We start from the raw sequence: 15,365 nt of genomic DNA on the forward strand, positions 1-15,365 counted from the left end.
ACTTTTTAAACAAAAAAAAGTTTTTTTTTTTTTTTTTTCCCCAATTTACACAGTTTAGTAAGCGCACATTCCAGACCACAAGACCCTATTTGTGACATATTATGCAAAGACACTAATTGTGTGACACACACCTCCCATTTGAAGTTTAAATTATTACATATTTTGGTCTGTTGTGAAAAACACTTTTGTACACTCTTTTACATTGTTTTACCTGAGTTTTACGACGCTTTGGAGAAAAGTGTCAACTAAATGAATAATTGTAATAGTACATTTTTTACTTTACTAATATTTACCCTGATTGTTCCAAGCTGTACTGACTATGGTAAGGTTTTTTTTTTTTTTTTAAAGAAAATTTAACATTCTACATCACAATCTGTTTTAATTGACTTTACAATTATGAGACAAAAACCTGTCTGCAGGGAAAATTCAACTTACATCAGAACAAGTTTGAGGCACCCATTTTTAAGATCCCCCCCCCCCGAGCACTAATGGGTCAATGAATGTCGGTGGGCTGTCATGTGTGAACAACTGGGTTCATGACACCTGTGAGCTCCTCTGCCCCATGTGCTGACCTGACAATGATGTGCACCTTGCCCTGTCTCAAAGTGTCCATCCATCGGAGTAGAACCGCCATCTAAGAGGTGTTCACAAACCCCTCTTCTGAAGGAAGGGCCCCACCGACTAACTCTTAACCATCAGCAGCGTTAACAGGGTCTCCGAACAAATTAGGCATGATGGAACGTTGGGAGAGCGTGACCTGGCATGTGGGCGGTGTGATGACACAGCGAACAGCGTTGCTGTCTCACAGCACGTGGGTGGTGAAAGTGGACATGGGTTCGATCCCCGCTCAGTCTGTGTGCAGTTTGCATGTTCTCCTCGTGTCTGTGTGGGTTTCCTCTGGGTGCTCTGGTTTCCTCCCACACTCCAAAGACATGCTGTTCAGGTTCATCCATAGTGTGTGAGTGACAGGGAGTGTGAGTGTGTGTGTGTGTGTGTGTGTGTTCCACTGATGTATGGATGAGTGACCCATTGTAAGTAGTGTATCTAGCAGTGTAAGTCACCGCGGTGAATAAGGTGTGCGGGCTCATAACACTACATAGAGTTCATTGGAAGTTCCTTTGGACAAAAGCATCTGATAAATAAATGTAAATGTGACAAGCAACAGCCGAGGTCGCCACCCTGCAACCGCGGTAAAAAGCCAGCCAGCAGGAGAGGAGCCAGGGCCACAGACCCCATTAAGCCTCCGGATTGCCATAGGAAATACGGCTCATCTCCATAACTGGGTCCAATATTATTATTATCATTATGCTCAGAACTCAGCAATACCACTGCAAAGGTGGAAAAGGAGGGACAGACTGGTGTTGGAAAGTTCAACAGTCTACCATGTTATTATACATCTCTAGAAGGTCCTGGCCACTCGGCCCTGCGGGATTAGAAAACACGTCCACCCGCTGCTGAAGGCCCACACGCCCCAGGGTAAAGTCATCGGAGCACCGGAACGCCTTTCGAGTGCGGGGTCCACGCAACGCCTATTCGCAGAGATCACGGGTCATTCATAACCACGGGAAATGAAGTGAGAGACACAGTCATCGCTGTTTCGTAACGGTGTCACTGAGGATCCCGCTGTTCGGCGCTTCAGTCATAAATATTAATCCACACAGGAAATAACACAAAGTTAGAAAGAGCATTTAAAGACTGACGCTTATTCGTACCACAAATTAGACACTCAAAACGCGCTCTTTTTAATTACATTTAATTACCCACCGTCCGAATTTGGCACCAGGCTCAAACTGTGCTGAGTGGTGTGTTGTGTTAGAGGACAAAACAGCTGCACTTTCCTCTAATGGGACCCCCCCCACTCCCCCCACGCTAACAAAGGTTACAAGACAAATGTACCCTTACAAATCATCACCCGATGTTTTACCGTTCAGTAAAAATACAGTAAAAACATCAGCTCTTCCAGTCGTGTATACTTGAACCAAAAGTTTGTTCATAACTTGCTTTGTTCATAACTCCAAAGCCACTCTGACCAATAAGTCAGTCAATAAAAATTCATGAATAAAGAGGTCCCTAAATCAATTTTATAGTTTGTTACTTTTTTTTAAAAAACTTCAGGTACAATAAATTTAAAAAAAAAAAAAAACTTTAAAACTTTAACTAATTAAATTGAAATTTTTTAAAATTGAATCCATTTTATTCACTAAACATAATATTGTCTCTGCAAACTCCTATTCAATGAGACTGTTGATTAATTCCTCCCATAAGCAATGTTCCATCGTATAGTTTCTCCAGATAAAAGAAAACATGTTTATTAAAAAGCATTAGATGAACGACAGCCTTTTCCGCAATGTTATTTACCGCTTTTCTCGCTCAAGGACAAAACTGCACATCTTGACGTGGGATTTGAACCCGCGATCATCAGCGGACGAGCAGAGATCTCCGCGGCCTGCCGACACGATGCGCGAGATTTAGTCTGTATCCAAAGTGGCATCGTTACAATTATTTTGCATCATTCTCGGGAAAAAAATCCAAGATTCTAGTCTTTAATTAAATTAACTTAATTAAATTTATTACAGTTGATGAGGCCAGATATAAAAAGCCAAATTAAAGCCATTCATTATAAGGCTTTGCAACAGCTGGCGCTTGCAGCTATGGTGCGGTTCATCACCCGGCGAGATCATAATGTGCCGCATGTTACACGGCACACGCTCCGCACGCGTGACCGAGGGATGGGGGGGTGACCGTGGGTCCCGTGTCGGCCGAGATGGAAACCCATCCTCCATGTGCATCTTCTCCAACACCGACCGCAGGTGGGGCAGTGGATAGCGCTGTCCCTTTGCAATCAGAGGACCCGGGTTCGAATGCCACTCCTGCTGTAGTAGCCTTGATCAAGGTACTTACCCTAAATTGATGCAGTAAAATTTACCGTGCCGTATAACTGATCCTGACTCCTGGGATCCCTGTGCGTTCAGATTTTTTTTCTACTGTTATTATTATTATTTTTACTTTTACTAAAATATTGTCTCATTAAACCGGCTTCCTCAAGCTGCGGATCAAGCTGTGAAATTTTTGACACATCTTGACATTTCTGAGCTCTTCCTCGATTCCCCGCTGTGTGTTTGTACTGATTAAAAGATAAAACGGCTTTTTATTTTCTTTTTATGTGCACCTCTTAAATGAATAATTAAACTTTTAAAAAAAACATTACCAAATTATTACTTAATATTTCATATCCCTGAAAAAGTACTTTTCCGAAGGTCACAAATGAACAGAAGGGGGGGGGATAAAAATTAAAGCCAAAGTTAGGATTAAAAAATGAATAAAACCACACCTTTTACATGTAATGGGAATGAAGACTTTATTATTAATAGATGTCGCATTGATCTTTTTTTAAAGCTCGATTAAGTAAATTAAGTTTAATTATAAGAGGTTGGCTGAACAGGCCTTTTCAAGGACCAGAGAGTTTTTCGCTCAGACTCGACTAACTTTACCCTTTAGTGCCAGAGGGGGGAGAGAGGAGAAAAAAAAAAAAAAAAAAAAAAAAACAACCTTTAACTGCGCTTCGCACCAGACGTGTAAAAAGCCGCTCCTTTCCCTCAAAGTCGTTCTGAGAATCGCGCCGCTGAGGTTCCTGGAAACACGGGTTTGAAAGGAGAGCGGCACCGTAAAAAAAAGCCAATCACAGCCATTATGGTTTTACAGGTAGGTGGGTGGGGGGGTGGGTGTGTGTGTGTGTGTGTGTGTGTGAGCGCGCCGACTGTCTACAGACCAAAAAGCCACCAGGTCACCAAGAATCACGAAAGCTAATTATCCCGTTAAATATGATACATGTAGTGCAATTATTCCATTTTTTTTTCTAATTAAAACCATATTTATCGGCTACTTTAACGGAGACAACAAATTGGTTTCAAACCCTCTGCAATTTTGAAAAAACAATTAAGAAGCAGCCTTTAATAACACGCTGCCGCCTTGACCTTGTCCTTCTCAGAGGCCGTTTTTGTTCCGTGGGGATGAAGAAGAGGAGGAATGTTCCCAAATGTAACTACTGTTACTTCCTGCTGGGGGCAGCAGGGGGAGTAGCGGTCAGAGCTACTATCTCGCCTTTAAAACATGCAGGTTTGAGTGAGTGGGATTCAAACCCAAGTCCTTCGATTGCAAGGCGGCGACTCTAACCACTGTGCCACCTGCTCCTGCAACAGAAGAGGAAACAAAGTCCATCCTGACTTCTCACCGCAGGTCCAACAGCAGGACCCCGGGCTCAACGGACGCCCCTCCCCCCCAGCCCCACAGGGTCGGACCCCGTAATCGCCCGCTTTTCCCGTTTCGGCTCCGAGACGAATTAAGGGAACTCGGGAGCACCTGTCGTACCAAACGGCATCGATCTCATAAATAATATCACGTATTGACAACTGCCACAAAGAAAATATTTATTACCGCCCAAGGAGAACATGACACTTCAGTACCTGATTCAATTCATCCAAAGATAAAATGCCTTTCAGAGAAATATCTATATACATGTTTAAAAAAAAGCTGTTTTATGAACTTCACATCAATATTACAGAGCAGATAAATTCCCCTGCATTAAAATGAAGGGAACGCGGTAAATTGATTGGTACTGATGAGAGAAAAAAAGATGTGGGAGCGAGAGGAGCAGCAGCCCTGAGGGAGGCAGGAGGAGGAGGAGGACGGTGCTGCGCTCCGTCACATCGGGACCCGCTCGAGCGGTTCTGGGCAGCCGCCCATTTACCGCGGTAACGTGCAAACGAAAGGTTTCGGATCACACCGGACTGCGAGGACAGCAGAAGCGTGTGGTATCACAACCCGTCCAAAAAAAGACCACTGACAATCTCACCATTCATCACTTCTGTTAATTTGAAAACACTTCATTTAATAAAGTTCTGCGAATTTCAACACCCATGGAATAAAAATATACGAATACAGCTCACAGATGAATGTCTCGCGAGGGGTGCCTAATGAAATGCATTTGAGCATTGAGCAAATTTGTTTGGTGGTTTCCATAACAACCAAAGTACGGCGGTCAGCAAGGTTCACTGCGGTGACTGTCAAAGAGGGGTCTGTGCCATTGTTGCACCAGCCAGTAGGGGGCGACAGAGAAAGAACATCACACCAACCCTGGGGCGGTTAAATCCTCCCATTAGGCCAAAATGCCAAACGGCACACGCACACACACCCACATACAAACACAAACTCATAGAAAGGACACTTTATACACCCCATCGCTAAAATCTTGACCTGTCACTACAAACCCACTACAGCCCCAAAGAAGCCTGTGTGTGTGTGTGTGTGTGTTCATTAGACAGGGGGGCTGTCGACTTACAACAGTGTTCTGTCCCATTGACCTTAATGTGAGCCAACTTTGTCGACAGTCGCAAACCCCCTTATACTGTATTACATGAACAATAGGGATAAATAAATAACACAGAGGAATGCAGCATTATATAATCGGACTTTTTTATACTTTTTACATTTCACTATCTTCACACATTATTCATGTTAATATTAATATAACAATACACAGCACTGTATAGTATTTTTATGCCCCACTATATTTTTCACTTTCATTTCTAAATCTGTTTTCTTTTGCTTTTCCTTTTCTGCACCGCCAGCACACTCAGTTATTCCCTTTCTGGTCATTGTAAACAAAAAGTAACTTCAATGGAAATAAAACAACATTTTTGTCATTAAAACGCAGTCGCTCATTGAAAGACTGACGGAGTCCATAAGAAACATGGTGAAACGTGGTTCCTTATGGCAGCGCGACCCCTGTCGACAGTACGGTACAGCAGATGGAGCGGTCAGGGTTTGGGGTTACGACCGAACGTCGGGGCTCGTGACGTGACGTGACGCCGCCGTCATCCCTGTTCCGCAGAAGATCCTGGAAGTGGGATTTTGATCAATTGTGTTTGACCGGCTCTGCTTCCTTCGTGCCCACAACTCATTTAGCTGTTTACAAACACAGCTGAGACCCGTCTCACTCCTCCTGGCAGCAGGAAGCAGAACGAGGAGGGCCTTGCGTACCGCGGTAAATACACTTCAGCTGAGAGTTACTTAGGGGTTAGACCGGGGCGGGCTGGAGGCGCACAAGTAGGGGCACACACTCACAGGTAAGGTAACCAGGTACGGCAGTTACTCACAGGTGAGGGAGACGAGCAGGGTGCGGACGACGAGCTCACAGGGGCCCCTCCAGCGCTCCGGCAGCCGGGCCCTCAGCGGGGGCAGCAGGATCTCTGCCGGTACGAAGAACTGCAGGGCGTAGCTGATGAAGATGCCAAAGGAGTAGAGGATCTTCACCATCTGGTTGGTCCTGCGCAGAAGAACACGCGACACACGGTGAGGAACGAGACGACCTCTGGAGTTTACCGTGTTCTGCGGGACGCGCGGCTCATCAGCGCCACCGGGAACAAGCTTTCGGCGACAGAGGGGATTTGTCACGGCGACGGAAAGTGACGCGAGCGCGGCTCTAACGAGGCCCGATAACGCGGCCGGGATGAACGCTCGGGATCGGTCGCATTTTAATGATCCGACCGACGGGGGCGCACGGCGACCTCATGGGGCCAAGGCACGTGCACGGCATTGTGGGTAGAACAGGCGGCACCCGTGCGTGACGTACAGCGCGGTACATCTTAGATCCTGCGCAGCCGGGCTCCGCTGAACATTGCCGATGCTGACGGGGCTCGGCGGGAGGGGCTCGTACCTCACGCACCTGGAGTACCTTACAGATAGCTACAGGAAGGGTGGAAAGGCGTGCCGGGGGCATTTGGAGGGTAAATAAAAGTAAACATCCAAGGATCACCAGTAATACACAGTGATGAGAAAGCCAAGTGCCACACCGCTGAACCGGCCCAAGTCATTCCAAACAGAAACACAGAGCCCAGATCGGACCGTGGTCAATACAAACGTAACCACGCGGTCCGGACTGGACTGCGGTCACTACAAACCAAACTGCTGACTCACTGCCTGGTGGGGATTCGAACCAACTGGACTTGTTGGGTTGTCGTTTCCACTCTTCTGTGCCAGGTGCTCCACAGTCACGAAAAAATTAACTCGCTTTACAGCACTTAAGTGTCTCGGACGGACCGTTCCGTACAACACACCTCGCTGCGAAGTGCTCAGGGACACAAATCTGCAAAACACAATAAAATACGAAACCAAATTAAGTTCATAACCTCCACCGGGAGAGAGCGCCTCTGCAAGAAGCCGTCCCTCTCCGAGAGCACTCGGTCCAACACGACAAGCAGCACCACTGACATACAAAGATGAGTGGGACTGAACCCCTTCGTTGGTGGGGGGGATGGGGGACTGAACCCCGAGGGGTCCGGAAGGGACGACCGGCCAACCCTCGCTCGCCCAGTTGCAGCGCACCCCACGACACCGCTGGCGGCCGTGGGCGTGATGCATGGACCGTGCTTCTCTTTTCCATTCCACCGAACAAATAAATGTTTACAACCCGAAGCTCTGCCGGGGGGGGGCACAGATTTATCTTGTCCCGTTGCTGAAAACGGAACGGGGAAAAGCGGCGTTTTGTCAAAGTGGCCCAGAAATTCTAACAGCCTCGATCGAGCTGGAAACGATGTTCCAGCGAGAGGCGGAAGAAAGGCGGACCCGCTTTTACGCTGCGCATCTAGGACACGCGGGAATAAAACTGCGGTCTTCCTCATCCGGGACGGAACGGAGCTGCTCCAACACCTGTTCTGAGGAGGAAGGTGCACAATTTACAGGTACTCAGAGGGCACAGGTTTAAATCCCACCTCCTGCTGTTAAACGCCTGAGCCAGGTATTTAGCCAACATTGCTTCAGTAAAAATTTGCACAGCTGTATAAATGGGTAAATCACTGTAAGCAGCTTAGCATTACTAAGGTAATGAATAAAATGAATAAATGTATTGTTATCAAGGGTATTAGAGCAGGAGCGGGACTCAATCTGACAACCTTCAGGATGCAAAAGGCTACTGTGATCATTACGGTACCTACTGCCCTACTGCCGCTGTCTTTCCTGCTCATCCAAACGCTCAAAGGGGTGCTGGTCCATTTGGGCTATAGAACAAGAATCCTCATGGGTTCAGAACTCTGCACACACTTATTTTACCACATTTCCCTGTCCCCAGGAACCTCACCGCTCCAGATGCACACATGAGCCTTTCAGATGACCTTTTCTTTTTCTAAAAGATATTTTTTTGTGTGTGATTTCCATGCCCTTCTGTTAAAAGGGTGAGAAAATATGGGAACATAAGCACACGCTGCTAAAAAATCTTGCGCTTGCACACGCATGCACGTGCCGAGCCATCCCCTGGGGCTCAGATTATCACCCGGGACATAACAACTTGTTTGTATTCCATCTTTAAAAGAGCAAGAAGAGGGCAATTGGTTTCTTGTGTACCGAAACAAGATGCCGCTTTAACCGCGCTATCTAACGCACGTTCGGTGACACGCACAAGGGGCCAGATGCATTATGGAAACAGATTGCCTTTGCTCCCTCACGCTCTGTCCGCTGGAGCCCTACAGAGGTCCACAAATCAGTCATAATGGGATTCAGAAACCGCTCTCCAACACACATGTTGTCCCTGATACTCCCATTTACCGGCACGGAACGCCAGTCCAGGTGCCATAAATCAAAAACCTCCCACTTCTGCAACCTTTTGATTCCAACCTGATCCAGGGCGTTTCGAACCAGGGGAATGATGGGGAACGATGTGTGAATTACAATGGCAAAAAGCCCACTGCCTCTCAGCAGGTCTTGCAGGTCCAATAAAATCTATTTGTTTTTTTCTGTGTTTGGACATTTTCCACCAAAAAATAAGTTCATAAAAGTGAGTGCCATTATTCAAACCTTTGGTTTTTTCCTAAAGTCTGAAACAAAAAAATGAAATTTTTAATGCATAAACCCTAAGACCCATTTATCCAAGAGAAAGTCCCACTAGTTAGTTCTTTTGGCTGAAGAACGAACCATTCTTAAGAAGCACAGAGACCGCGTTTCAAATAGTCAGTGACCATTTCCTGCAACGTGTTGCCCTGCTACTTTACACAGAATTATTTTCACAAGTGCACTGCAAAAAGAGATTTTGCTGCATTTTGCACTTTTATACAAAAAAATTCTGCAGCGCTCCCCCGGGAAAGAACACACAATGTAGTACTTGTTTGATTAACAATTGATTGCTCTACAAAGAAACTCAGGTTATTAAACCCACAGAATCTGAGTTGTAGAAAAAGCCAAAGCGGTATAACAGTATTAAAAAAAGATCACTACGAATTTTTACTTTCTCTGTCACTCAAGAAAAACAAAGTGAGGATTGCACATTGGGATCGAAATCTTCCCCCACCCCATCGATAGGAGGAAGAAGACAAGAACGTTCTCCAGGTCTACCATCTTTTGATATCAAGCGTCCGGGGGTCATCAGATGTCCACAAAAAGCTTCAACGGCAAACCTAGTTACTCTACGGTTATTGGACTTGGACCAGAAAGTCTCTGTATGAGCACCGTGGAAAAAGAATAAGCTAGCAGACTGGGTCCATCGCAACTACCAAGGATCCTCAATCTCTTTTCTAATGGAGTTGCAAGCCTTTGTAGTTCAAGAAATGAGTCACCACAGGAAACCAGGTCATGCCATACATTCAAAAACAATCGAAGGAAGACATTGCTTCCCACAACGATGAACTTCAGAAACAGTTATTGAGTGCACTGAAGATCAGAGACACCTGACAGTATGTCTTTGAGGTTCCATTTCTGCGCGGTGGATATGGTGATTTACAAAGCCAGTTTCAGTTCCCGTGTCTGCATTATCGACTTGCCGATTCTCCAGGCCAGTTTCAATTCACGCGTATGCACTATGGACTTGCCGATTCTCCAGGCCAGTTTCAATTCATGATTATACACTATGGACTTGCCGATTCTCCAGGCCAGTTTCAATTCACGCGTATGCACTATGGACTTGCCGATTCTCCAGGCCAGTTTCAATTCATGATTATACACTATGGACTTGCCGATTCTCCAGGACTGTTTACTTTCCTGTATCTCCACTATGGACTTTCTGATTTGCCAGGCCTATCTGAGATCCTGTGTCTGCCCTATAATTTTATTGATTTTCCAGAATCAAATTGCATTGCAATCGCATTGCAGACTCACCAACTTACCATGCATTCTGAGGGAGGTTGAGGGTGATGCTGCCTTTAATGTTATCGCCAAAGTGGAGGTAACCCAGTGTCGCCAAAGCCACATAGAGGACGATGATGATGCCCATGCCGATGTTGAGCGCTTGGGGGAATCTCTTTGGCTCCTTCATCTGGTTCTCTAATGGGAGCACCTATATATCCCACACACAAAAAAAGAGAAAATGTGTTATATAATACACACACACACACACAAACAAAACAGCAGAGAATATAGTGAACTCGGAAGGATTTTCATAACACGTTCAGACATGCACCATGGCCAATAACATTTGATGGACCTGTCAAAATACAAAGTGGCTTAATGAGAAAGAACAGGAAGCATATGGTCGGGGGAAATTCAGGAAAATATAACGTTGGCATTTGGATGATTTGTAAAAGTTTCCATTCCTGCAGCTTTCATTACCACAGCTACTTTAGCTGAACTAAAACCATCTGCCAAACATGCTGGGTCTACAGGGATAACTGCAAGTTAAAGACAGGCACCGAATCCCTCCCCCCACCCCTAAATCTGCAGGTTTCACCATCAGCTGCGCAGCATTTAATTAGCGTGGAGTTGGATGAGTGCTCGGCGCAGCCCTCGCACACCCCGAGGAGATGCCGGGAAACAGCACAGAGAATTACACATCAAATCCAATCCGGCAGGTCTCTGCGGCTGCATGACATCGTGGCGACTTGTTAAAGGAACGAGCGCCGCCCTCGAAACCTCCCATTCACCGAGTCATTGTATCGCACCCTTTTTTGCTGACTGACTGCAGACACGGGACTTTCAGCAAAGCCATTAAGATAGTCGTGCGTCGGGACAGAGGGGCAGCGTGACGGACCGCTGGGTCATGGTTCTGCCGCCAGGGCTGCACGTAGCCCACTTAAAACATTCTGCAGTCGGATGCACTCGGGTCTCGGCGTAGAAAGAAGCAACTAACTTCCTAGATTTTTTTTTTTTTTTTTTTATCAATCTCCCTCAGACATGGGACAATGTTCTTGCTTCCTTCTCACTTTTCTGAAAGTGCTTTAAGGGAGCGAAGGGTGACGCTATTTGTTTAATTTCCCAGAGGCCTCAGTAAGCAGGAGGACGTACCGCACTGCTGTCACATTCGGAGATAAAGGAGGGGGCCGGCAGATGCCATAGGTACTAAGTAAAGCTCCCAGACCACCGCTGTTTCTCAGTCCAAAAGCACGACGCCGCCACGCGAGCCCATGAGGAGCCTTTAATGATCGTCATTCATCAGCCACAGCACCGCGATGAGGGCCCAACGGGCGCCGACTCCGTTTCTTACCTCGATAAATACGGGGGCTCTCTAGCGTCAGTAAACAATATTTTCTTTTCAATATATTTAATAGAAGCGACTGAAGTGGTATGAATATTCATAGGTTCTTCTGCAGCGGCCTTGACTACGCAAAGGAGCCCCCGGGGCCACGCCTCGTCAGCCGTGTCGGAAATGACGTCGTCTCTGAAAACGGTGGGCGAGGGCCACGCAAGGACCCCCCCCCCCCCCCCAAACAAAAGACAGCATCCTGCCGATAACCGATTCCATTTCGACGCTGCAGTTTGAAGACTGTCAAAAGTTTGAAATTTTAAGACATATGGCACCGGTTTCTCACTCTTGAAGTCGTTGCAACTGTGTTGAGCGCTCCTTATTCCGCTGAGGAATAGCAATGACGAGTGGGAGGATATTTAGTAACATGCGCAATGGCATTTGCATGCATTAAGTGCCAGAGAAGAGAGGATCTTCAGCAAGGCCTTCATGTATATGTAAATAACCTTAATACATATGTAATGGTGGGCGTTTTGACAACGACCCAGGAAAATCTGGGAGGTTGTAATGCAAATTAAGACTTAATGAGATTTATCAAGAAGGTTGGACAACTATGTGGGACATAATTGTGCAGCTATTTTATCACACTTAAAATAAGTGTTAGTATGGCCCTTGGTTAGAATGAATATGAAAATATTATTCAGCAATCCAGTTTTGACGCTCTATCTGTTTTTTCAGATCATGAATGTGCAGTGAATCCAACCATACTGAGAGATTCAGAACTTCGCCGTCATGTTCCACGAAAAAAATACCTTTAATATTTTACTATTGCACAAAACGCATCCAACATAAATAATGAATACTTCCACATACTGACTATTAACTCAGACAGAAGGCAATTTGAAATCTACCCTTACGTTTACACTTGTATTTCGGACAGAAAATCTTGGTGCATTTAGGCATTACGTTAACATTTATTTATTTAGCAGATGCATTTCTCCAAAGCAACTTCCAATGAACTCTATGTAGTGTCATCAGCCAGCACACCTTATTCACCGCGGTGACTTACACTGCTACATACACTACTTCCAATGGGTCACTCATCCATACATCAGTGAAACACACACACTCTCTCTGTCACTCACAAACTATGGGGGAACCTCAACAGCATGTCTTTGGAGTGTGGGAGGAAACCAGAGCACCCAGAGGAAACCCACGCAGACACGAGGAGAACATGCAAACTCCACACAGACTGAGCGGGGATCGAACCCACGTCCTCCTGTACCACCCAGACGCTGTGAGACAGCAGCGCTACTTGCTGTGGCACCGTTCTGCCACCAGGCAGCAAAGCGAGCCTTAGAAAATCTCACATGCAGAAGCACCAAAAGAGTAAAATAAATGACAATCACCATTCAGTGTCAAGAAAGTGAGAAATGAATCCATAGACAGAGACACATCTATTCTTCATTAAGGAAAACATTTTTCAAAAGGGACCAGAACATGAGAGGAAACACAAATTACAAGTGCCATTTTAAAGCTGCTTAGGGTTTTCTGGTTTATAAAGCGGTCCCTAAATCTCTTTTTAGAAGCAGCGGGTTTCGGAGCGGAACGTCACCCTTTCACCGTGACTGAGAGCAGAGCGCCCGAGCCCCCGACAACCTTTTAGTGGAGTGCCTGAATAGGGCAAGAGATTAAGCCTTAACTCATAGTTCCAGGCAGAATTTCGATGCCTGTAATTACATCGCTTCTATCCGGCCCATTCACTCATCTATTAGGTTAAATTGTCCTCAATTAAAGGTTAATTGATGGCAATTTAACAAGCAATGCGACGGAATGATCCAGAGCACAGGGCTGTGGACGGAAGAAGAAACATGCCTTTAGATTCGAGGGCGACCTATGCCGTCTGACCAATCCCTCACCTTGTGTTCTCAGGGGGTGGAGCTAAACTTGGGGAAAAATCACGAGCGTTTATTAGCATCTGCTGAAAAAAGGGCTGCAAAACACACTATGTCTGGAACACATGCGTACACGTGCCGGATATTACATTAAAACTCGCTTGAGGAGCAACGGAAGCCGGAGCAGCCGGGGGGTCATTACGCATGCGAGCGAGCGAGCGAATGCATAATTAAGTAACGTGGTCAATGTTCTGAATGGCGCTGGCACTGCCACAGAGAATACAGTGACTCCGCTAAGATGATGGGCCAGGAGGGGCAGCGGTCAGGTCGGGGACGGACAGAAAACATAACAACGGTGACATCAGGCCGGATGGCGGACCCCAGAGAGACTGATTTGAAGGGATTTTCCATCTCATGGATGACGTATGGAGGAATATTGAAACTGCCACGTTCTGTGCATCTCAGAAGACTGAAGTCCACACTGGGGATCGCTGTGAAATTTGTCGCCCACACAAATTGTTGTATAGTATAGCTTGCGAGTAGATGGAGACAGAACACCTATACAACATCTATTAGCTGAGAGGTAAAAGCCCCGCCTCCAAAGAAGTGGAGGCGGGGCTTTTACCTTTCAGCCAATCAGCCTGCAGCAGAGGTGGGTCCAAGTCCCCTAACGAGTGACCAAAATCAGCTCTTCAAGAGCACGGTCCCCTGTGTCGAACCCGAGCGGCTGACTACAGGATATGGAATACGAGCGAGGATACGAGCGCATCTGCCGCAGGCCTCCGGGGGAACCTGAGGCCAGGACGTCTGGGAGAGCCGGGAGCTGAGCTGGTGGTTAAAGTGTTCATCTGTCAATTTAATGTCTCCTCCACCTGAGTTCACTGTGGCCGTTTAGTCCCAGTACAACAGGAATGCACAGCAGTGGAGGAACAAATCTCTCTCTCTCTCTCACACACACACACACACACACACACACACACACACACACACACACACACACACACACACCATATCCAGACGCACCTTCGCCATACAGGAACGGAGGGAGACGTGTCTCCTGCTCTCAGTGAGACCAGAACCCCCTTCACAGCGCTGCTTGCCTCTCTGGGAACATCCCGGCAGCAGTAACGCGGTAAAGGGTAAAGGTGGAAAAAATGAAAAGGGTATCTTTCCCTTTTCACTTTGGGCTTGTAGTAACCAGTTACATCAACATAAAGAGAAACAGCATCTCTCTCACACTCACACGCACAGAACCTATATTACACACTCTTGGAAATGTGTTTGTCAGGCAAAAAATTGGTAAATCAAGGTGATAAACACCACCGTTATCAAACTCATTCCAAGCAGGACTCAAGGTCGCCCAAAAATCACATAAATCCCAAATATAATAAAAGATCTTTTATCTTTTTGCTTCTTAAAGATTGCGTTCGATGCTGACCGCTGCGTTCGCATTACCCCTCTTGAGTCGGCCCCACTGCGCCCCCCGGAGGCGACGCCGACCCATTAGCGGGCCGGGAAGCTGGAGAGCAACGGCTCCCGATGCCCTTTCCGCTACGCCAGCAGGTGGCGCTAGGGCCAGAGCTCAAAGGCGCCAAACCTTATTGCTGCCCGGCTCCACAAAGAGCACCGCGGCAAAAAGTAAAAAATGTGACATGAAAGGTTCCTCGCACTGCTCTACCTTTCCCTTCCTGCAGCGCTTCCTCCCCCAGCCGGCGGGCAAACGTGAACAAATTCGCCATGAAAGCTGCTCGCCTAGAGCCAAAACGGCCCCGCAAATTCCTTGATGGGAAGCGAAGGCAGAAAAGAAACACTCGTTGCAGAACTGGACTCAAATACGGCGGAATCAAGCGGCCAACGAGACTCGCCGAGCGACCGATCGGCCCCCTTTTCGTTTTTTTTTCTGGTTTGTTCCATTTGCCCTCATTAGCAAAGCCGACTCAGCCCGAGTTTGTCGTCTAACCGGGAACGTTACGCACGACCTGATACGTTTTACGAAGAGATTCCATACCTGATCAGCTAATACCCCTGAG

The 15,365-nt window shown here is 46.7% G+C and overlaps 1 protein-coding gene across 2 annotated transcripts in view; it reads right to left on the minus strand.

Annotated features, from left to right (window-relative positions):
* Positions 1-4,974: 4,974 nt before the first annotated feature.
* The window catches only part of slc36a4 (solute carrier family 36 member 4), a 32,417-nt gene continuing 22,026 nt past the window's right edge, over positions 4,975-15,365 (minus strand). The window contains exons 10-12 of one of the 2 annotated variants that reach the window (XM_029255715.1): positions 10,149-10,318; positions 6,156-6,325; positions 4,975-5,896 (exon numbers count right to left, since the gene is read on the minus strand). In XM_029255715.1, the coding sequence (XP_029111548.1) occupies positions 5,895-5,896; positions 6,156-6,325; positions 10,149-10,318 (342 nt within the window). In that variant the 3' untranslated portion in view covers positions 4,975-5,894. Of the gene's footprint in view, positions 6,326-10,148; positions 10,319-15,365 lie in introns of both variants that reach the window. The other variant, XM_029255714.1, reaches the window with a different exon arrangement.

This window comes from Scleropages formosus, chromosome 10, assembly GCF_900964775.1.
Source record: "Scleropages formosus chromosome 10, fSclFor1.1, whole genome shotgun sequence".
In the NCBI taxonomy this organism is placed as follows: Eukaryota; Metazoa; Chordata; class Actinopteri; order Osteoglossiformes; family Osteoglossidae; genus Scleropages; species Scleropages formosus.